General features: G+C 39.8%; 1 protein-coding gene across 3 annotated transcripts in view; it reads left to right on the forward strand.

Moving 5' to 3' along the window:
- Positions 1-24,118, forward strand: part of LOC139634469 (voltage-dependent calcium channel subunit alpha-2/delta-1) — a 56,601-nt gene that overhangs the window by 17,296 nt on the left and 15,187 nt on the right. For 2 of the 3 annotated variants that reach the window (XM_071500936.1, XM_071500937.1), the window contains exons 4-21: positions 2,347-2,406; positions 3,157-3,192; positions 4,118-4,247; positions 10,012-10,143; positions 11,131-11,200; positions 11,534-11,584; positions 11,794-11,893; positions 15,526-15,684; positions 16,532-16,636; positions 17,359-17,437; positions 17,533-17,582; positions 17,694-17,783; positions 17,890-17,964; positions 18,058-18,138; positions 18,521-18,595; positions 22,795-22,866; positions 23,086-23,157; positions 23,781-23,842. In XM_071500936.1, the coding sequence (XP_071357037.1) occupies positions 2,347-2,406; positions 3,157-3,192; positions 4,118-4,247; positions 10,012-10,143; positions 11,131-11,200; positions 11,534-11,584; positions 11,794-11,893; positions 15,526-15,684; positions 16,532-16,636; positions 17,359-17,437; positions 17,533-17,582; positions 17,694-17,783; positions 17,890-17,964; positions 18,058-18,138; positions 18,521-18,595; positions 22,795-22,866; positions 23,086-23,157; positions 23,781-23,842 (1,499 nt within the window). Of the gene's footprint in view, positions 1-2,346; positions 2,407-3,156; positions 3,193-4,117; positions 4,248-10,011; positions 10,144-11,130; positions 11,201-11,533; positions 11,585-11,793; positions 11,894-15,525; positions 15,685-16,531; positions 16,637-17,358; positions 17,438-17,532; positions 17,583-17,693; positions 17,784-17,889; positions 17,965-18,057; positions 18,139-18,520; positions 18,596-20,211; positions 20,272-22,794; positions 22,867-23,085; positions 23,158-23,780; positions 23,843-24,118 lie in introns of all 3 variants that reach the window. The other variant, XM_071500935.1, reaches the window with a different exon arrangement.

Consider the following 24,118-nt stretch of genomic DNA (forward strand, 5'->3'; position numbering starts at 1 on the left):
TATCAATATGTTCATGCGCCTCTGTACGTCTGTGTTTCTACATGCATTTGCAGTGGTGCAGTACTTTCAACATGCATTTTAGCAAACTGAACATATTGCAAGAGGTGGGCTTGATTTATGCCCAAGTGATAACACTCAATGTGTGACATAAACATAACTTGATGTTACACTGACATAAGCTGACATTCGACATTAACTTAATGACAAGACCTCCTGCAATTGGCCTTTTCAGCATGGAACTGCTGCCCTCACTCTCCTTCAGGTGGCACATTATTCTAGTTTTAAATATTACCTTCTCTTTTGTCATGAAACCACTGTGAAATAACTGAAAAAAACATGAAGACCCAGGATTTTCTTGAGAAAGTTGTCAAACCTTTGGCGTATCTGCAGCTGAGGTGTCACTGAATTGAAATATTAACAAGAAAACATTGGGATTTTATATGACCTCACAGTTCTACCTGGGTTCTTCTTGAATACCTTGCAAAATGTAAGTATTGGTAAAGCAGTCTTGTACTGATACCAGTTTTTGCAAGGTTACATTTTGTTTGGTGCAAAGTTACCAGTAGCAAAGATGTGGAGAATCTTATGAAGAACAAGACACTAAATATCTTTTGGCATTATATGGCTCCAAATCACTTGTGTTTTCAGATTAGTTATGAAATTAAAGATTATTTATATATAAAATTTAAAAATATTTTTAATTACAGCAATAGATTTAGATCTCCAGACAAAAATAACTGAAATTGTTTTAACACCATCTGTGTCAGGTGAAAACAAACGTCATCACCGGGCATTTAATCGACACAGATTGTAAATGGAAATCATATGATTCAGCACTTGACGCAGTGATAGAACATGTTATTTTTGTGCATGGTGAATATGGTGCGTAATGATTGCATGATCAGTATTTTGTGTTAGGGTGCGTGTGTGTAAGTGTGTGTTTATGGCTGGAATAGGGTGTATATTTAGCTGCTGACAGCCAGTGCAGAGGAGGTGGAGACAGGTCTGGAACAGAGCCCAGCACTGGAGGCCAAAGGGATGGGACTGTTGATCAAGAATGGAACCATTGCCGACAGCAGACACATGGCCACAGACTCACACATACACATTCATACCCAAACTCAGTGAAAGCACAGTATTACATATACTAAAGGCATCTCATCCAGGGTTTGCTCATGCACAGATCTGGCACGCCTGATGTCATGCTTTCCTACTCTGGCAGTCCAGCAGATGGATATCAGAATGACATTCAGCTGTAAATACAGGTTATCTTCATTATTTCTAATTGCTTTGATTAATTCCTAATACATCCCTTAGTGGAGTTTCTCTGACACTATTGTAAGGTGTGAAAGAAGCCGGTGTGTCAGACAGGTTGATTTATTTAAGGGCAATCCTTTCCTCCACAGGCTTGTCATTACCCAGTAGAGTCTGAGCAGCGCAGGCCAGGGCCAGGCCAAGGTTTGATCAGTGTAGATTTGCCTGGGTGAACATATACACAGAGTTGTTCAAAAGGGTTTGTTTTGGTTTGCTTCTCTGCCTTGCTGTCTTCCTTGGGAACAGACTGTTCTTTTATTCAAATCCTCTTGCCTTTTCCATATCAATGTACCTGCCATAAAAAGTGAGATTTGAGAAGGAAATGTAAGCAATAGTGGTTAAATTATTTCACACACCAGACATGTGTCATTTTGTTCTTGTAAAGGTTGTTCTTAGTTTTTGCCTTAGTTCCGTCATTTGTTCCCACACTGATACGGTATGTGCAGTTTAGTTTGTGCTTTGTCCTTTTTATTGCTTATACTGTGTATGATATTTTCCATTGCAATAAAATTGTATTATTTCCCAGTATGTGTGCATTGTAGAGAGATGTGTAGAGCAAAGGTGAAGTTAATTACATTTATATCCCCTTGTTATTTAGTAGTGTCCAATTTGATGGACTGCCTCTCAGGTAGTAATCCACTTGCTCTTTATTCAATGATCTGCCATTTCTTACACTGTTGACCTGTTGACCTCCTTTTCTCTTAATTCCTCTCTCTTTCAAACTCTCCGTCACACACACACACACGCACACACGCACACACACACTCTTTTCCCATAGTACAACCTTTTCATTCTGACATTATGACACTCTGTGGTGTGGCCTTTAGCGAACAGTGCTGTAAGACCGTGATAGTCCTGTGGTTTGAGCTCTGCAAGTGAGATCATCATCATTTCTCTGTCTCCGGGATGGTCTCCATCGTGCCTTTAAACGTTTCTCTTTTGTTCAGGTTTTCTATAATTAGACTGATGCAGTGAAGGAGGCATGCCTTGTGCAGTTTCCAATCTAAATCCTTGTCATATTTCACTCCCCAGAAACTGGCCACAGCTGCTGAGGAATTCCAGATGGAGCATCAGTGGAAAGACGAGTTTGAGGTAACAGAGGGACACAAAAATACAGACACATGCTCACACACATGTAGGACTACCTACATAAGTATGTCTATTATACGTGCGTAAGTTTTATGTGTGTGTAATATATACCGTATGGTGGTGAAACAAAGGGAGATACACAGACACACAAACATTACAGAGGCACGTAGTCTGGATTTACTGCCAATAAATTCATTTGATTGTCTGAGTAGGTTTAATATGTTTGCGTTTGTCATCAGCAGTGATTACAGCTCCATTAGTAAATAGGTTTATTGCACATTATACACTGTGTTATGACACACTGCGCCTCTCATTTCGGATGACAGATACTCTGCTTTCCAAGAATCACTGTGGCAGACAATTGTAGCGGAGATGGTCAGGAAAAACACTTGTCAGAGAGACAGTTATATACGTATTTGAGATGTGAATTACTATATTGCTTTCTCAATGGCAGGGAAATGCTTCCCTGGAGCATTGCAAATGGCTCTAAGCACATAGACACAGATGTAAAAAGAGGAACACTCTGCACACTCAGCTTAACTCATAAAGTATTCATTCGACTGGTGATGCAGACCAGTGTCTTCATTAACATAAAACTGGAGAATTAACTAATGGAGTTGCCTGCCAACAAAATAAAGAACTCTTTAGAAATGGATTAAGCATTTTGTTATTACATAGATGTTATGCTTCTTTGTGCAACACCCTAAAGCATCCACAAAGTGATATTTGTGCTTGTGTGTGACTTGTTTACAGGATGATGAAATCGCCTACTACAACGCAAAGGACAATGTGAGCGTGCTTTTTTTTTTCCTTCTGCCTATTTGCTCTCCTTCCATTTAAGCCCTTGCAAACACACAGGTCACACTTGGACATGGGCCAGTAATATGATTTTGCTACAAAGCACCCTCCCTCTCGTGTCCTCCCTTTCACCTCCTCATCCTCTCCTCCATTTTTCTTCTTCCATTCACCACATTCATGTCTTATTTTTCTCACTCTCGGTTTGTATCAAGGGCTCAGCCTTTTACTGCAACCCCTCCCTCTTTTGCCTCTTCACCACGCTTTTCTTACATGTAGCTTCCTCTCTGTCATCCCTCCTCCTTCCCTTTCTCAGGTGAAGAGGTTTCCGCCATGTTCTTCTCTAATTGACAGATGAGATGTATGAGCTGGCTACACTGCTGCTTTATTAGGAAGTAACTGTTCACACTCTCTCCCTTCCCCCCTCTTGCTCTTTCCTCTCTCTCTCCATCTTGCTACCTCACTCCCTCTCTACCGTGCATTCTTTCCCCCATATCTCATCATGCTTTTCTTCATCCATCTCCTACATCTGTCTACGCTGCTCTCATTGATGTAAATTGGTGAATGCACAGCAGGAGTTATAAATCTCCACAAGGTGCACAGACAATCTGGTTGTCTCCTGCTTCTCCTCCCAAGTGGTGATGATAAAAAAAAAAGGGGAAAAAAAGCAAGATTTCATCAAGCATTCAGTTGATGACGCTATCTTTTCTTAAACAAGTTGTGAGGGTGTGAAAAGTGCAGCGATGACATTGTCACGTCAGACTATCATTAAGGTCCTCTGCTTTTAAAGAAACACAGAAATTGTGGGTACCTCATTGCATGCTTCAGCAAACAGACCAAAGGGGCTTTGTACGATATCTTAACTCACGGTCAGCGTTACTGTCTGCATCCTGATTTTTCTTTTTTTTTTTTTCCCCAGCTGGATGCAAATGAGACAGAAGGAAGAAAATACAGGATTCGACCAGACTTTAAAGAGGACCCAGCATTTAGGCGTTTGACTGATCACAATCACACAGCTGTCCACATCCCTACTGACATCTATGACGGCTGTGAGTACACACACACACCAACACAAACACACAACCCCAGTGGTAACCATGGATACAATTGACACACCGACCCATTATGAAATGTTGTTTACAGACTGCGCCTCTAGCAAATTTGCCTGTAGCTAAATGATGGTTTAAAAAAAGTGATGCAGCATAATTGGATCTTCTCCTGTACTCTACTGTCTCACAGCCAAGCTCTGTGTCCTTGGGATGTAAATTAACACCCTCTCATTTCTCATTTCTAATGAAATAGAATGATATATGCTTTTAACCTCTGTCTCAGCAAACATCCAAACATAAGTGTGGCAAGGCATTTTTTATTTTTTTTTTTTTTTCAGGAAAGGTTTTGATAATGAGTCTTTTGATTCGGCCTGTTCATGTGTTCTGAAGTTTGTAATTAACAGCTTTGAAGCATAATGTATTCATAAATAAAAGCTTTGGTTGATATGCCCTCTAGCCAGTGATTTATATATTTTACACAGTTTTGCAGGTTTCCTTCATCTTCCACGAGTACAGTAGTAAAGGTTTTATTTTGAAATGCGTCTTTTCTCCACAGTATAATGCAAATACACAGTTTTATACTTCGTCATGGGTAGTGCTTATACTTTATACTGTGAAATCAGACAAGGTGGCTGCAATATTTTTCCTTGCACTGTTAAGATTTTTATGTAGTATGTAATATTTTTATGAGTAATTTCACTGTACTGTTATAAAGCAGGATGTTGGCCATTATATGTCTGATGGCCGTGTGCATGTTTGTAAAACAATGTAAGATAATATGAAACATATGTGCATCTGTTAAAGAGAGTATTTGTCCAGTTTTTTGTAATAGTACCTTTCTGATCATTTCATCATCATGTGCTGACATTTACTTTGAGTGGTTCAGAATAATTTGATACTCCAGAGTCCCTCTGACATTAGCAAAGCTCAAGTTGAGTGTAAATGACTTAAGGATGGTCTGTTGAATATCTTAACTGTGGCCTGAATTATATATTATATTTGAATGGCTTTCTTTTCTTCTATTTTTTACATTTTAAGGGTGATTCATTTATCATAGTGGGACAGGAGAGAGAAATAAAGTGTTCAGTGCCTTGCTTATGGATACTTCACCAGGACAAGATTAGTTTGAACACCAGACCAATTACAGGATAGTTTCTGTAACCACCAGGCTGCCCGTTGCTGCTTAGTTTGGGCTTGTGTATTTATGATCTGTGTCTGTGTGATACTGGATATCTGTGTCTGTGTCTGTGTGTGTGTGTGTGTGTATGTGTTTAGATGTCCAGTAATTAGTGTGCAGTAGGATGTGGTGCGTCAGCAGTGACTTGGAGGGACAGCTGAATGGAGTGACGTCCTCAGCATGGCCCTCAGCCTGCTGGGGAACCGTCTGGCCCCAAGGTTATGCACTTCACCTTTCCTCTGACCCCAAACACAGTGGCAGAAATGAGGACTGGGGGTGGACACACACTGTTGTTATCTGTAAAAGTGCAAGCCTGGTTTATTAGCATGCTTTTGAACTCGTTGTGACTTTGTCATTTTTTCCCTGAGACACCTCTTTGGCCATATTCTGGGCTGGATGCCATGACTCCTCAGACTCCCTTTCTCTCAAGGATGCTGTTTATTGGTAGTCTGTAATGAGTATGCATAGATGTACTGAGCTGCTGGGACATATCCAGGGTTGAAGTCTGATGTGAGTGAGTTGAAAGAAAGTTTAAGTGTGTGTGTGTGTGTGTGTGTGTGTGTGTGTGTGTGTGTGTGTGTGTGTGTGTGTGTGTGTGTGTGTGAGTGAGTGAGTGAGAGAGAGAGAGAGAGAGAGAGAGAGAAAACACAAAGCTGGTAATATACTCATGTTGTGAGGAACAGTCTCCATAACAGGGACTGAAAATCCAGTCCCCACAAGTTTGTTTTGAGTTTGAGACGAGGTTTATGATTTAAGTTGGAATTAGCTGGCGCTACAGCACGAATCTTCAACCTCTTCAACCCCTCTGAGACCTACTTTGACAAAATGACGGTGACTGAGAGCCACTCATGTCTTATACTACTAGTTATATTTATTCACATATTTTATCAAAACACTGAAACTGATCTCCAAACAAAACCAGCCGCATAAGCTAATTTCTTTCTGTAACCGGTTATCAAATTTCCATATCCAGTCTCACATTTTGTACCAAAAACACCTTAAACTCACATAAGTGTCAAAAATTGGAGACATACTTTAGTCAAACCTGAACACACAGACACGATACACATATTTTTAGATTCAGTGTGACTTAGACTTCCCAAGAATGCAATTGATGTCTGATGTCCTTTGCAAATGAACGTCCATAAATCTGCTTAGAGATCAGAGAAAAAAGAAGCTGTTATAACTGCAGAACTTGCCTGGTAATCCTAATGTTGCAGTTTTCTTCAGTATCAAAGTAATCCAGTGATAGTTGTCAGTGCATCCAATGGTACATAGCAAACAAGAGCTTATAATAGTTAATTCAGCATGCTTGGTTCTCCAAACTGTAAAAAGCCATAGAATAAAAAAAAACAAACAAAAAACACAGGGCTTATGTTGTCGCCCACAACATAACTCACTTAATCCATGGCAACATATTTACTGTTTAGTTTATAACTGTACATATAAGTAACTTTTAACTTTTAATATAACATTATTCAAAAGAGTTTGTAACACTGCATATCAACTACCGTATACCTGACATAAGCACACTTGACAGCAGTGTAACGTATTTGATAACTGTTTAACAAATAATTGTTTGGTGTCAGGGTGCTGTGGGACATCTGTGTATTTGATGTGATGGTTTCTGGAACATATTTACTGAGTGAAGTTATGTTTTTTAATGTTTGTACTATACATCCATGGTTTGCACATACTGTGTTCTCCGAACCTCTGAGTGATCTACTCTAAGACAGGACGCAAGCTACTGGTGGTGTTGGAGACCCCTGGCTAGAGTTAGAGTAAGATCGGGCATATAGTGCTGATGAAAAATTAATGTGCTTCCCACATGAACAGAAAATGCCTGTGTCTTTGAGTGTGCATGCACTCATACATTGTGTCAGATATGGACACACATACAGGAGAATGTAATTTGTATTCCTGGAGAAAAAAAGAGACAGACGATTCATACGTTATTGAGGTTTCAACTCTTCAATTTGATCTCCACCCTATAAATGTTCCAGGAATAGCCTTTGCTCAGCTGGAGAAAATTGGATTTTCTGAGTAAAGTGGAAGGCAAGTTTATGAAATCGCCTTCTATAGGCAGCAGCACATCACGTGTGTGAGACGAGCATCGAATAGGAGACAGAAGTTCAGATGACAAGAAGATCACCACGAAAGCCACATCTGTTGGTCTAGTGAAGGACAGACTATATGAGACGGAGAGAGGGAGAGATACACTGTGTGACAGACACACAAGAAAATGTTTCAATTCAGTGATGTTGCATTTGGTTATAGGTGCCAAAAATGTATGTATACAATATATATGTCACCCCAGGGCTAGATACAGTTAAAAAAAGAATTTTGAAGAGTAGATATGATATATTTCTCACCTTCAGGATACCCTGCAAGCAGCAGTTTTTCTCTTCCAGATGAACAGAACAAAACGGCCGACAAAACAAGACAGCAACCCCCAAAGTGGCAGAAAGAGAGACAGACAGAGACAAAACATATGAAATCTAAAATTAATTTTATGTCTTGTTTTTAATATGGGAAGAATGCAGTTTTTAATATGTACTTTTGCTATATATTATTCAGGCTGAGACAATATGATATTTACCAAATATTTTTTATTGTTAAAATGTAATATAAGGCAAACGTCCAGGCTATTGCCCAGTATACTGTACACACCAGCCTGTGCTGTGTGTGTTTTGTCACAGTGACATCACCCTGCCCAGGCTCCACTCCTCTCTGGTTTCCTATCGTGACCTTCTTATCACAGTCATCTCACGCTTCTGTTGCTTTTTTAAATGGATTAAACAAACCAGCTATAACATGTTCACTCTGAACTTAAGAGGTGCTAGCACTCAGACACCATTACCTTTGGACAGGCCCAGGTTAAATGATTCCCATTTTCTGTTTCAATGCTAAGCTAAGCAAACAAGCTGCTGGCTCTCGCTACACAGTACAGATGTAAAGGTGTGAGAGTGGTATAGATCCCCTCATGTAACTCTTGGCAAGAAGGTGAATAAGGGTATTTGATGTGGTTGAAATTTTGAGGATCTAGTAACTAGTTGAACTCACTGTCACTTCTGGATGAATCACTAGATCAGAGTGAGTGTTTCTTTCTCAAAAAGTAATATGATGACTCTTTCAGTGTATCAGAGATGAACTACTAACTCCTTATTTAAAGCAGTGCAAATAATGTAATATTTATTATTCAAGAAGATCCATGTTGCATTTGTGAGTGAATTATACTGCACCTATGATGTCCCAATGAGATGAAGTCATCACTGGGTGTAGATTCAGTGTGGCATCAAAGCCGTGCCGAGTGCAGCCAGGGAATTCATTAGTGTCAGTGGCAATATGTGCTACTGGAAGATACAGTATCCCTTATGAAGCAGCAGTGGAGTTTAGCTTATTAAATATTATGACTAACTCAGGAGCGCTCAGAACCACTGGAAATATTAAAGAAAAAAACACAATATATTACTACTGGGTTCAGTGTTGGCATGCTTGTTTAGCACTGCATTTTGTACCTTTGTGTGTTTCTTCTGTGTCTATGTAGCTATGGCTGAATATCTATTATTGGGCCTGTGTGTAAGTAGCTATCTACCTGTCTGTCTTCATCAGTCTTCGCTTAAAAGCCACACGTACAGTTTGTAATTTTCTCATTACTTAACAAGGCTTGTGGTGTTATTTTCTCTCCCTCTCCCTTTAAAACTCTACACTTAATGAGGAAAACACATTAGTGTGCACACACACTGCATGTTCTCTCTTTCTCCCTCCCTTTCTGTAATAAAAAAACATGCACTCCTGGCAACCGAGGCTTCATTAACTCTCCCCTCTAGAGGCATGCATGCAAATGAACAGTGTTTGCTTTGCACATCAATGAGCCACGTCACACTTAATGCAGGATACCAATCTATCTCACACATATGCACACTTACACTTAAAACCACATACCTATACAGTACATAGTAAAAAGAAAGAGAAAGGAAGAGGTGATAGTAGGGGGAAAAGAAGAGCAGCAGGGAAACAGACAGAGCAAAGATAGAGTTGGGGCAGCGTGTCCTGTGTCTCCATCCATCATTGTGAGTGTTATGTGGCTCTGAGCTGTCTGGGTGCTGTGTCATTACATCCATAATGCCTGTTGCCTCTCACAACACACACTATCAATCACACACATGCACACATACAAACACACACACACACAAGCACACAGGTTATCGTGTGTTTCAGGTAATATTAAACACAGTTTGAGTTTTGTCAGTACAAACCTTGCCAGAATGCCATTCCTCAGTAATTGTTGCTAAATATCAGCACTGGCTGGGTGCGCTGGCCTAATATTTGCTCATGTATCCCGTGGGCGAGTGGGCTGACACTGAGTGGGCCTGCGTGTGAATCTTAATGAATGTGTTAATCTAGGAAGTCCACATGTCTTTGACAGGCTACAATGCCATGCTTTACCTGCACTGCTTTGTCCTTTAATTATTTGAGGATACACACACTGACATGTACCAGTGTGTCCCAGATAGGTGTGTTTCTCTGGTATTATGTCTTTTCACAAATATGTTTGTGTATGTTTGTGTCCATGTGGATCTCCAGCCACCATTGTGCTGAATGAGCTCAATTGGACGGAGGCACTGGAGGACGTGTTTAGAAAGAACAGAGAGGATGACCCGACTCTTCTCTGGCAGGTGTTTGGTAGCGCTACAGGCCTGGCTCGCTACTACCCAGGTAAAAAAATAAAAAATAAAATATATATATATATATATATATATATATATATATATATATATAAATTTAAATGTGACTTCCTGACTTCTATCTCAAGCTTGGTGTGTTCTTCCTTGTCAAATTGCAGCTTCGCCCATCAGCTGATTATTATTTGTTGACCTAAGATACAGCATATAGCTTTTAATCATAATGAGGGAATATATTCAGGAGTTTGCTTTGTTTGCACATCAGTGGGCAAATAAACTCAATAAATAATCTCCATTGCTCAACTCACTCAGATTTTATACATGGTGCCATGGTGTCATACTAACTTTAACTGCATTAGTATAGTGCTGCTCTCTGTCGGGATTGTTTTCTCTGCCAAGCTATTTCTATTCATGAGATTGCAGTCATCATTGACTCTATAGCTTTATGGGAAAAGTTTATGTCTAATATTCAGGAATTTTCATTGCCTCTGAATTTATTCCTATCTGTTTTTTTTTTTACCTATTAGCATGCATGATAGGCAGTCACACTCTCTCACACTGGTTTGTTTTCATGGTGCCCCTCACTGACAGCATACTGATAGAAACCAACTGATCATTGTCAAAGCAAGTGAATCCAGTGCTCTGTGCTTTGCATCTCAGATGGATTTTTTTATCTTATTTCCCTGCTGTTTACCTCCTCATGAATAATTTTAGCAAGTATGAAATGTGTTATGACATAGATGGTGTAAGAAATGTAGGATTCTATCCCACAAGTCAACTGTCATTATGGAAGATATGTAAGCTTTTTTTTTTTTTTTAAATACTCCCAAAATGTGGCCTTTCTTATCAACATAATGGCTGACAGTAACTCCTCACTGTTGAGCTGAATATGATGCTGCATATTGCCAGATATTTGCAGATCAATGATGTGTCAGAAATCAAGCCAAAGTAGGAATTTATGTTTTATTCCCTTTAATTCTTAAGACATTATAATCGACGGACATTCAATCTGTTTCTAAAGCTTCACCCTGGATGGATGCTCGTAAGACTCCCAGTAAAATTGACCTGTATGACGTCCGCAGGAGGCCATGGTAAGAAAACTGGCACAAATACAGATGCAAGAAGCAAGAATATTTATTGAGCTTTTAGCCAGAATGCAATTATTTAGTTATAATAAGTGTACTAAACATGAGGCACCACTTTCTGTAGAATTGCATTGTGACAATACGCATGTTGGAAAAGTACTCTTATTAATATTGTTATATCAAGGCGACTCAACATGACTCGAAGTGTGTTAGTAATATTGTGTTACGTCAACATGTAAATCACTGGCCTTCAACATATTATATTAAATGCTGTTGTGCTGTGTTGTTGAGTGTGTGTCTCAGTCCAGCTTGTCTTTTCATTCATTCACGTCCATCTAGGTACATCCAAGGAGCTGCCTCGCCCAAAGATATGCTAATCCTCGTAGACGCGTGAGTTACATTATAACCTCATTGATCCATAACCTTCCCACATCAGTCATGACTTCCCTGGATTATAATGCATGCCATTTGCCACATAATTTCCCAAGGCAGAGGCATTTCTAATTACATTGAGTAAAATCTCACAGGACAAGAACTGAGGAGACAGATTGCAGTGAGAAGCTGTCAGGTATTTATTTATTTATTTATTTTTCTTGCAGGAGCGGGAGTGTGTCTGGCTTGACTCTCAAACTGATCAGGACCTCCGTCAGTGAGATGCTAGAGACTCTGTCTGATGACGACTACGTCAATGTAGTTTACGTGAGTATTATCAGATCTTCTGCTTTCTGAGCACTGGGTGGTCTGTTTGTGTGAAGCGGCGGGGGGCATGATGCACGCTGAGAAAAGGGACAGAGTGACAGACAGATTCAGAATGTGCGCATGAATGGGCTTGTGCATCTTACATGCCCATTCACGTAGTTTCAGATACATTTAAATGAAAGTATACACACAAAGACATTGCACACATGCTCACACACACACACACACACACACGTACACACCCACACACACAAGAGACATGGAGAGATGGATGACAAGTAATGAAATATGGATTTCTCTCTGGTCTGGCCACCCTGAAACAGACCTTTAATGAAATACCCACTGCTCTATTTGGTGCACAGGATTAAAACACTACATGCCCCCACCTCACCTTTTTACCTGTGTGTGTATGTGTGTGTGTGTGTGTGTGTGTGTGTGTGTGTGTGTGTGTGTGTGTGTGTGCGGGCGCGTGTGTGTACATTCCCACTGCTCCGAAATGAATTAAAGCTGCACCTCTGACTGGAGTGACTCATCCATCATGCTCTTGATATCGCCATCACTTTTTCCTTTCATCACTGAGCCATGCAATTCCTCTCAGCATTTCACCATATACCTCCATTCATCTCTTAGTGTCAATGAATGATCTCCCTGTACACTGTATGCCTCTCCACCTCTATACACAAAGCTGCAACTTTCCTCTTTTCACTGCGCCCACTTTCTTTCCCTTCATTTTTACTTTTCTCACCCACCAATCACTCCCATCGCTCTCCCCCTCCACCTTTTTATTCTCTGACCATCTATTCTAGGCCTTCCACGCTTGCGATTACACCCGGAAAGAGCCAATCAGGGGGCTGTGTGATGCGTAGATGGCTGTCTGTGGAGGTGTTTATTGAGATGGGTCTTTATAGAGACTGGAGCTGTCTTCATTCTCCTTGCACAAAGACAGCCATTCACAAGCTGTTTCCTCTCCCCATGGGACCCTTTGTCTTGGACACAATGTATTCTGTTTCATGGTGGACTTGTGATTCAGCAAAGACGTGCAATTATCGGAATCTGTCGGGGAGCTCAGTGTGTGTGTGTGTCTACGTGTGTGTGCTTAAGAAAGTGAGACAAAATGAGAAAGATAAGTTCAAAGAGTGAAGTGCGACTCAGTTTTGACTTGGAACTTTCTGGTTTGTTTGAATTGTTTTCCTACTGTTCTCTAAAACAGTAGCTGTAATGCATTCGTGGTGTGTGTTTGGGTCTTAAATTTGTAGGTTTTGCCAGCATTTCTATTGGCTGCAATAACATTGACCTAACCAAAGTAATTTCTGAGGTCTGGGAACACAGAGAAATCACTAGTGATTTCTCTCACTAGCGATTTCTCTGGGGCATAGGAAACATAAGCAGTTAGACTATAAGGCAGGGTTTAAATAGGCCAACAGTTTAGCCAGGTTATCCAGAGTCCTTTCTGTGGAAGTGAGCGCACATGGGAAATCTATGTGTGTGCACCACTATGGCAAGTACAGAAGATCAAAATTGATCAGCAAGGTCTGTAAACTGTGATGCATGTTTATAATAGACAGTCTGGGTCATAATTTTAATGTTCACTTTTTTTGTTTTCCTTTCAAAATAGGTTTGGTTAACCTGGTGGTTTGGTTACAACCTGTATGATCACATGATCATTTTTGTAGCAATATTGCCACATTTTCAGATGAACAGGAATGATCCCTTAATTACCTTCATCCTGCTACTCTATAGATCAGTCAGCAAACTATAAATCAGTGGAGGTCAATTTGCTCCTCCTCCACCAAAACTCATTATTCTTTTTCTCTGTCACTCTCTCTCCCTTTCCTTCTGTCATTGACTCACTTACTCACACACACACACACACACACACACAGATACACAGCGCCCTATGTCTGGTCCTGAGGGTGTTGTAACCTGACACTAAATCATTAATCTCTGATATTACCCATAAATCCCTCCTCATTAACAGTAGCCCAGGGACTAAGTTGGCATTTGGTCATGGAAGATGCTCACAAACTTCCTCAACAGCTGCGGTAGGTCAGGAGAATGCTGATGACTGTTCCTCTCTGCTCATTCTTTCCCTCTCCTTCTTCATCCTCTTTTTTTTTTTTTTCTCATTTGTGCTCTCGCCTTCCCTCATCCTCCCGCCTCACCGAGCTGCCGTCACTTTGATCCAGCCTGTTCAGCCGTGTTAGCCGGTGTCAGTGCTTTTAGCCAGCGTCAGTCCAGTTGGCAAGCCAGAGTACCAAACCAGAGTAGCAGAAAGTCCAGTGGGATTAGGGGCTTGAAGATTAGCCTTCTCTCTGGTGTCTTCACTAATCCATTCCCAAGGCCTGGACCATCACACACACACACACACACACACACACAGATACAAGAGCTATTGTAATAGGATCACGAGGGAACAGTGGAATTTGTAGTAGATTGTATTCACAATGTGTGCAAGGCCAATACCAATATCTTACAAAGCAATAATGTGTTTTCTCAGTAAGGTTTCTTCATTTTTTTGACATAATGGGCTTATCTACAAAAATAGTGCAACGTCTTTCTAATCAGTATATAATTGAATTGTCACATGTGGCACGTGAGCTCATTATTTTCTATATGAGATACACCTTCTCACTTTCCTGTTTTGTTTTTAAATCCTGCATTCACATCCCCCACCCCACCCTTCTCCTTTTCTGTCCTCTTCCTCTCACTTTCTGCTCGTCACCCTCCCACATTCCTGTCTCACCTTCCTCACTTCTCCTTTTAATAGATAATGTGATAAAAGATACCCCGTGTGGTCTACGTGGGCAATTATGTGAATTTCCGTTATGTTTGTGTGTGTGTGTTCATGTGCTGTCACCTTGATTCAGTCTTTTTGTTAAACCACAGCCGTCGTGACATTGCCTTTCAGTGCAGAAAAGATGGTTTATGTCTGTTACTGTCAAAGATAAATATAATCAGTGTTTTCAGCCTCCCTATACTGGCCATCTCACAGAGGCACATTGATTAGTTGAGATCGATGAGGTGCAGTATTGTTTTAGAAGAGTTCTGCAACACAATGGATGTGTTGGTTTACTACTCTGCTGTCCTGTGTCCTTCATGCACTCTTGTTATACATATTGTTGTCTATTAAATAATTCATTTTGTCATTTGTCATTTTGAGCTCTTTGAAAATGCCCTTTGTGTTCATTCCACCACAAATTAACATTTCCAGCTCAGATATTTAACAAAGGGAAATACGGACCATCAGTTTGACTTGTAGCACAACTCAGTTTATAAGGAGCCAGGCACGGGCATGTGTGTGTGTGTGTGTGTGCATATGCGTGCTGTGGGGTGAAAATGAGGAGGTCTCACCTTTAAAAAAAGATGGTGTTGCTGCCTAACCTCGTTCTTATATAGCAGAATCTTGTTTCCATGGGTACCAAATCGTTGAGCTCCAAGGATGTGAAGCAATTAGTGGGGTTTGATGAATGTGTCTGTTTACCACTGCCTGATAACAGCCAAGGCCAGGTGGGAGAGTTTGTGTATGTGTGCATGCGTTTGTGAGCCGCATTTATGTCATTTGTTGCGTCTGCATACATTTTGTAGTTGTATGAATAATTTGTAGGTTATACCTCCTCGCCCCTGCTTCCCAGTTTAACACCAGGGTGAAGAAGACAGCGTGTTTCGATCATCTGGTTCAAGCCAACGTGAGGAACAAGAAGGTGCTGAAGGACGCTGTACAGAACATCACAGCTAAAGGGATTACAAACTACACAAAAGGCTTTGAGTTTGCTTTTGAGCAGCTCTCTGCGGTGAGATTTTCTAATTTCCTATTTTTCTTTTTTAAAATGAAACAATGCTTTATTTTGTGTAAGTGAGAGCACCAGAGGCTGAAAACAAGTTTTAAATGAATGTGACTTGTGGTGCCTTCACATTTTCAGCAGCAGTAGAGTATTGTCTTTCACTTCCATCTGCTGGTTGAAAATATTACTGCAACTCAACTGTCCAGACAGTGACAAAAGTATTAGACTGTGACACCATGAAATGGCAAAAAATTATCATTGAGTGAGGTTATATAGCAGTACAGCTTTTAGATGCAAGTCTGATCAACTGTAAACCTGCTCTTTCACTGACTATTAGTGATAGAGAAGGTTAGATATGTTGCATAGTTATATGGTTTGGTAAGAACTGTCTAAATCTGAAGTATTGCAAATGGTTTCATGAGGCTGCACTGTTCAAAACATTGTTTGTGTTGGACTGAACAAACAAGAGCAACACAAGATGAAAGGCAGGTTTTATCTCTTGGGAGCTTGAATGTGTTTAAGATGTTTCATGGCAGTCTGCCCATTAAATTATGAGCAATGTTTTCATTTTAAGCTGGTGACAGAATAAAAGGGAAGTTGTGGAGGTCGCCAAAATAACTAGGATTCGTCCACCGGGGATTACACACTCTAGTTTTGATGTGATGATGGTGAGACAAGCTAAATCAATCAAAACAGCAAGTAAACCAGAGTTCAAGGTTATAACAGATATCTTTCAAATTATTAGATTGACCAAAAGGGCAGACTGACTGAACGTGTGCTCCTCAGGCCACGCATGGGCAAAAATAAATAACATAAAACACTAATAGTAAAATCATTATGTATTTCCTTTGACTAGACAAATGTTAGCAGAGCAAACTGCAACAAGATCATCATGCTGTTCACTGATGGAGGAGAGGAAAGAGCTCAGGCCATACTAGAGAAATACAATGCTGACAAAAAGGTATGTAGATCACACACACGCACACACACACACACACACACACACACACACACACACACACACACACACACACACACACACACACACACACATACACACACACAAAGGCGTATAATAGCGCAGTGTGAATTGTTTGCTTTTATCTATGTGGATGTACTCCTGTTTTAGTTTTTATTGGACTCAGCTTTTTTGAACTCCCTTTGGGTTGAAACTTCCGTGTGCGTATCCTCTGTACCCAAAAGTTTATGCAGGAGGCAGATGAGGTTTTCTGCATATCATGTGAAACAAAGACCTGTTCTCACACACACACACACACACACACACACACACATACTGTGCACATGCACAAGCTAGAAAATATGAGCAGGTTCTGCGCACACTTCAGCAAAAATATTAATATAAGTTTTTCAAATTTAAATGTATCACATATTTTAATTGTGACTGTTTGTTAATTGTAATTAATCAGAAGTGTGTGATGAATCATAATGTGTTAAAATAATCAAATACATTTAAATTAATCACTTGTTCAACATTATATTAGACATCAGTGTATCTAATGACATCATGTTGGGGACAAGACAATCATCAATTAGCTGAAATGAATATTAAATTAACACAAATGATGAGGAAAATATGTCAGTTAACCTACCAGAGTATTTTTTTTAACATTGTAAAAGGGTTATGTCATGATAAATATTGTTGAATTTAATCTTCCGCTCCAGGTGAGGATTTTCACCTTCTCAGTAGGACAACACAACTATGATAAAGGACCCATTCAGTGGATGGCCTGCTCCAACAAAGGTACAGTGCAGCTCCTAATACACATCAGCACTGAGTATTGTTGTCAGTTTGTATCTGTTGCCTTCTCAAAGCTTTGTGTCTGTTCACTTGTCCAGGTTACTTCTATGAGATTCCATCTATTGGAGCTATAAGAATAAACACGCAGGTGATTTAAGAAGATGATTTATTCATTTCTACATTTATCAAACATTAAAGATATGCATTCTGTCTGCACTGAAACATTAATCTGGGGAATGGTGTTGTTTGTCTAATTTAGGAGTACCTGGATGTTCTGGGGAGACCCATGGTTCTGGCAGACAAGCAGGCCAAACAAGTCCAGTGGACTAATGTGTACCTTGATGCTCTGGTATGGCATCACTTATTGTGTCATATAATTCACAGTTAAATGATGCAGAAGTTTAGCTCGTGCTTTGACGAAAAGTTTCCTGAGCTGAAGTATGTGTCTCCATTAGGAACTGGGTCTGGTCATCACTGGAACACTCCCCGTCTTCAATAAAACCAAGGCCAAAGATGACAGGAACGGCGAGGTGCAGACAACAAATGCTTGAATTGTGGGTGGAACCTGCAGCACGACTTGATAATTACATTTGCATCATTCTTTCTCCCTCGTTTTCTTTCAGCACCAGAATCAGTTGATTCTTGGCGTAATGGGGATTGATGTGTCTCTGGATGACATCAAGAAGCTCACACCACTCTTCACAGTGAGTTTAACACCCATATGTGATCACATGCGCACACAAAGTCAAACTTAAGTCTTGTGACTTCCTCACTTGAGAAGAACTTGCTCAGACTTTTCTCTCCAGGGAAATTAGTGAGTGATGTGATTCCATTAGATGTGTTGTTCTTTGTCTAATGTCTGTGTTAAATCACCCTCACATAAAAGTGTCCATATCATTAATTACAGCCCATTTGTTGCATGTTACACTCTTTTTTTTTTTTAGGAACAGTGAGGTCCCTCTTTTACACACTTTTTAACAGACATGTCCCATTGTCTTGCCATCATATCGTACAGAACTAACACCAGCACCTTGTGGTTTTCTGGACATCTAAATCCCCCTCTCCTCTGTTCATCTTTTGTATCAGATTGGTCCAAATGGATACTACTTTGCTATTGATCCCAATGGATATGTCCTGCTGCACCCCAATCTCCAGCCAAAGGTATGGCAGCTGGCCCTATGCATCACTTTGTGTAACTCAGCAGGTCTATGTCTTGAAACATTATATTATATGCTGACAATTCCACATGGTTACACAATAACTGCTTGCACTCAGTGAATAATACACAGGCTAGCAGATGGTGCAGGCTCTTTTCAAACGTTCTCCGTGTGCCGTCACCTCATCAATCTTCATAAAGAGAATTGATTCCGCAGTTAGAGTATGACTTGATATCGTCAGTCCTCATATGCCGGCTAGAAGGTCACTCATTACCATATGACATAAAATATGTATGTAGACAGGGCAGCGAACTGGCATATATGTTTATGAATGAAGGATAAAAAGAAGCACTGTGGCATATAGTACAGATAATGTGTTTTAAAGTGAAAATAGTATACCCCAGAATATAAATGAATTTGCTCCACCAATAAAATATCTCATACTAATGCTGTATGCATTTTCTTGCTTAAAGCTAAAACTAGAAATGTGTTTTTTTTTCAGGGCATACACTCTGTGCTTTCAGCTTACATTTAACCACTTTAGATCTTTGATTTTTAATCAAACTATTAAATGTGTTTACAAGGCTCACATTTGAAATATGGAGAAAATATCCAAAAATTCCACCACAAGTGGAAAAATGTCCCTGCGTTGACCTGCCAAAGGCCCCAGGTAGTCTAACTCCTCATATGAATGCAGTAGGACCTCTAGCCACTGGCAGGTTTTAAGATGCAACCCAGTAGAAATTAGCCATGACCCCAAAAGAGGTTCCAGCTTTCAATGAATCCCACCACAACTCACCGGCTTCAGCCCAAGGCAATGCAGGCTCTGACAGGCTGTGTAGTTGTCATGTGCTGCCCAGGACTGAGTTCTGTGTTTGGGGTCATGATGTTCACAGTGGCACCTCCCTGGATCTGAAACACTGGATCCCTAGAGACACACACTCATATCCCATGTATCTATCCACAGCTCTCCGCAGTCTAATCCATCAAGACAAAAACCTATGGATCCAATTATTTAATTCTCTGTTTTATAGCTTTTATTGGTGGGGTAATTCAGCCGTTGTCAAAGCACATTCAATCAAGTTTTAGTACATGACTATAACTCTAAGTCTGTGGAAGAAACATTACTTGTGCAGACAGTGTGGAAAAATTTGTCTATAAATAGTAAACAAGGAGAGAGATAAGGTGATGATGTTGTCAAGTGGATTATGGTCACTGGATATGCAGGGAATTTATAAATGTCAACATGTTTATGTCCCTCTGGTTTTCCCTTTTAGTGGTAAGAGATGCAAATAAAAGAGTGTATTCATTCTTCCTTTCTTTCTCCCTGATTGAAGGGGATTTTCCTCTTGGTTTTGTCTATTCCATCTTTTCACCCAGACTGGAAAAATGAACTCCGGTCAAAGCTGCATGTGTCTGTCTGTGTAGGAATACTTTTAAAGATTTTTGAGTTACAGTTTGAAATGGGGCAGTGTACTGTATGCAGTACAGTATTTTTTTTTCTTTGGTGGACTTTTATTATTGTGGTTATAGTAGACTTTGACAATTTCCCACTCCCACAATATGACATTTTGCAGACTTTAAAATGCATCACTATGAATCTGTCTATAATTTTCCTAGAAAAGGATTCGTAACAGGAAGCTGAGGCTCAATAATAAATATGCTGTCACTTTTCATGAGGTGAGACAAAGAAGAAGCACAGTACCGTAGATTGATATAGCAGTTCCTAAAGGTAGCCAAGTAGAGTTTACCGCTGTCCCATAGGTAGGATTTTAATAGATATAGTAGAAGCCAAGTAGGTAACATCACTATTTGCAGAGGCTATGAATTATGAGATCTGCAACCCTGCTTCTGAATTCCCCCACTCTGAAGTGATGGTGCTTTCCTCTGTTGCTTGTAATGATTGCCTTGGTCATGGAAAATTTTTCAAATGTGTGGGTTTTGTAACTGTGCGCATGTGTTGGTGTGAGTATGTTTTGTGACTGGGTTGACACTGAAGAAAAAGTAAGTGACAAATCCTGGTGATGTGTCAGTCACCTATTGTCACCTATACAGGTCATTCCTAAATGTCATTCTTAATGGACCAAGACGTTTGATGATAGTATATGATAGTATTCACACTAATTGGTTTCAGCATTAAATTATTAAAATAGCAAATCACCAATGGTCAATACCAACTCAGTGCAAAAGTATAATGGACTCCTAGGTTTCCTCTCAAATTAGTATACAAAGTCATGTCAGCTTAGAGCAACTTTAGTGTTATGACACGCACACACACACATACACACACACACACACACACACACACACACACACACACACACACATATATTCATAAAGGCATTCAAGCAAGACAGGATTGCTATTATTATTAATATTCTTCCACTTGCCCTCAGTACTGTATGTGTGTGTGTGTGTGTGTGTGTGTGTGTGTGTGTGTGTGTGTGTGTGTGTGTGTTTTTGTGTGTGTGTGTGTGTGTGTGTGTGTGTGTAAGGCTTGGGGGGGCTGCCTATCAATCACTCACTGTCTCATTGAATCAGCCAAATAGGAGATGTGTGTGTGAATGCTGATTCTGACCTTGGGCCCTTTGAACATTTTCTTCTCTCCTTTTCAGTTTGATTCATTTCAAATTGAATTCAGTTTAAATGCCTTTATAGGCATAAACAAAGGCATGTTGTCTCCAAAGTAGTTTAGAGATTCAAATATTACATATTACATATGCATATTAAATACATGTGTCGAAAACTGATGCTAATATACTGATGCAGTCCATTGTTTGATTTCTGTACAATAAAATGCAATACAATATAATACAAAACATTTTTTTCAGTTTAACACAACAATTTGATATCATACAGATCTCTGAGCCTGGGGATCTTGTTTTGAGTCCCTCACGCTGTGGCAGGCAGGTTCATATTTAGCTGCCATGGGAGCTGCTTCCAGTTTCTCCTCCTCCTTTTCTCTCTATCTCCCCTCAACAAATCCCTTCCTTACATACAGTATTCTCTCTCTAACTCTCTTATTCTGCCTTTTTAATCTTGTTGCTCTTCTATTCTGACTCCTTATTTCTTATTTGATCTTTTTCACTTTGGTCCTTTTTTTTTCGTCCTTTTCATATTCTGTACTTTCTTGTTTATGTTTGATGTTTCATTCTGTATCACCCAGTGTTGTCCCTCTTGATCTATTACTCTTTCTTTTCTTATTTTCATGTTGAGATGCATCATCTTCATCATCTTCCTTTGCTGCTCCATTTCATTTCACTTACCGCCAAATGTAAGGAGCTCATCTCACGCAACTTAATTGATTGTTTCATTTTTATTGCTTTTTTTTTCCCATGTAGTGAGTCACTCTTTATCTTGTGGTAGTTTATTTCAAATATTAAGCTTTGCTGTGACAAGAACCAAAACTTTATTCCTCATTGTCTCTCTTCCTTTGTAACTGAAATGCATTTCCGTTTATTTTTGGAGCCACTTCTTGCATATTTCAACATAAAAACAAGATACACTACTACTGCACTGCACTAGTATGCTCTCACCACATCACCCCACATTTTGAGAATGCTGTGGAGGACAGAGATGGTATCAGATTCCATGTACTGCTGTTTTATAGAGAGGCACTAGATTACTGCTACCATTTTATACTACCATAAAGCCACTCAGACGTATAGGGTTTTTAAGAGAGGACATTAATAGGGTCCAGTGTCACTTTGTATCAAATCCGATTCAGCTGTGTCTGGTGTCACAGATATGTTGTCAAAACGCTGCCATATGGTGCCCTCTATTTTTCTTACCCTGGATTTGATGAGATTCATGTGTTGAGGAAGATGATTGGCATTGCCTGAACTGAATACAAAAGAACACTGTGGCACAAATAATTGAAGTCCAGTATACTATGCAAAGGAAGTACTGAGATGCAGAGGGATGTTCCTCTCTCTGGCTGATTGCCATAGCAAGACCCCATCTCTGAATAACAACTGTAAAATGCTCCATTGCTTTTTATAGTATTTTACTGTATCAACTCAACAGGTTTTAGATAAAGTGAACTGAATGTGGGTTATTGCATAATAAACTTTAATTTCAGCCTAACTCAGGATAAGCCTAAAGTTCAGTTTTGTTCAGTGATTCTTTCGTGTGTCATTTAAATTGTGTTAAGAATTTTTAAATTGTGTCACACCTTAGACAGAAATACGATCTTTTCCACAGAATCCTAAATTCCAGGAACCTGTTACCTTGGACTTCCTTGATGCTGAGCTGGAGAATGACATCAAAGTGGAGGTAGAGTATGCAAACACATGGACACATACGCACAAATTCAAGAAAAGAATCACATACTTGCAAGTATCATGATCAGTCCTCGCCAGTGATTTAGTCAGTGACCCTAACATCTTAGTATGAGGTTATGGTACAGAATCAAATCAGTTATTATTCAGTGAATCAGGTCAAGTGTCACAGGAGCTGCATGTGCACTCTCTGCTTCTTTGTCTCTCCTTGTAGATCAGGAGAATGATGATCGACGGTGAGACAGGCGAACGCACCATTCACACTCTCGTGAAAACTCAGGATGAGGTAAGAGAAGATACTTTAATGCAACATATTGCACTAGAGTATGTAGGGGATCTTTTCGTATAGGTCTCCTGTCATGCTTCTGTTGTACAGCTGCATATTCTGCAGCAATGCTGAACAGTTGTTCTCCTGTGTCATAAAATACACAAACTGGGGCTGACATGAATGTATAAAAAAGGTTAAATGCAACATTATATCCATTGTATGGAGGAGAAAAGGACATTTATGTTACAGTAATATCAATATAATAAAGTCATGTAGCCAATTCATCAACTTATTAAGGTATATTTATTATCTGACATCTGTCTCCTAAATTGTTACATTTAATGCTCTGCTTTCCACTTGCCATTTATGTTTCTTCACATATAATTTAAACTTGTCATGTTCCCTGCTACAAGAAGACATGGTTCACTGCTGTTTGTAGTAATTAAGCTCCTCTTGTAGTGAGGATAGTCCAAAACACCCATTCACTAATAGAAAGGGAACAGAAATCCTGAGAGAAAACACAAATGAGCTGCTGATTATGTACCAGACTTCCTTCAAGAATATTTTTAAACTACTGAGCTGAGTTCCAATGACATTACAAAGTGATGAATGCCACTTCTTGTGTGTGTTATCTCTGGCAGAGGTACATAGATAGAGGAGTGAGGACCTACACCTGGGCACCAGTCAATGGAACAGATTACAGGTGAGCGAGCAATCTCAGCAACTTTGTAATATTTTTTTAGTAGCTCATTAAACTGTCACTCTGTCACTTCTGACTATTCACTGCCACTAACTACTGAGAGTGCTCCACTTGATGGAGGACACTACTTAAGCCAACAGGGGTCACTCTCTTGTTGCTAACATCAGGCTCTACTCAGTTACCGTGAGAGATTATGTTTTGCATTTCACTCATTGACATTAGTTGTGTATCTTTTTTTCTTTTGACAGATAGAAATTCCCTTTAATCAAATGCAATGAA

Source organism: Trachinotus anak, unplaced genomic scaffold, assembly GCF_046630095.1.
Source record: "Trachinotus anak isolate AG129_WGS33_773 ecotype Australia unplaced genomic scaffold, CSIRO_AGI_Tana_v1 ptg000002l, whole genome shotgun sequence".
Taxonomy (NCBI): Eukaryota; Metazoa; Chordata; class Actinopteri; order Carangiformes; family Carangidae; genus Trachinotus; species Trachinotus anak.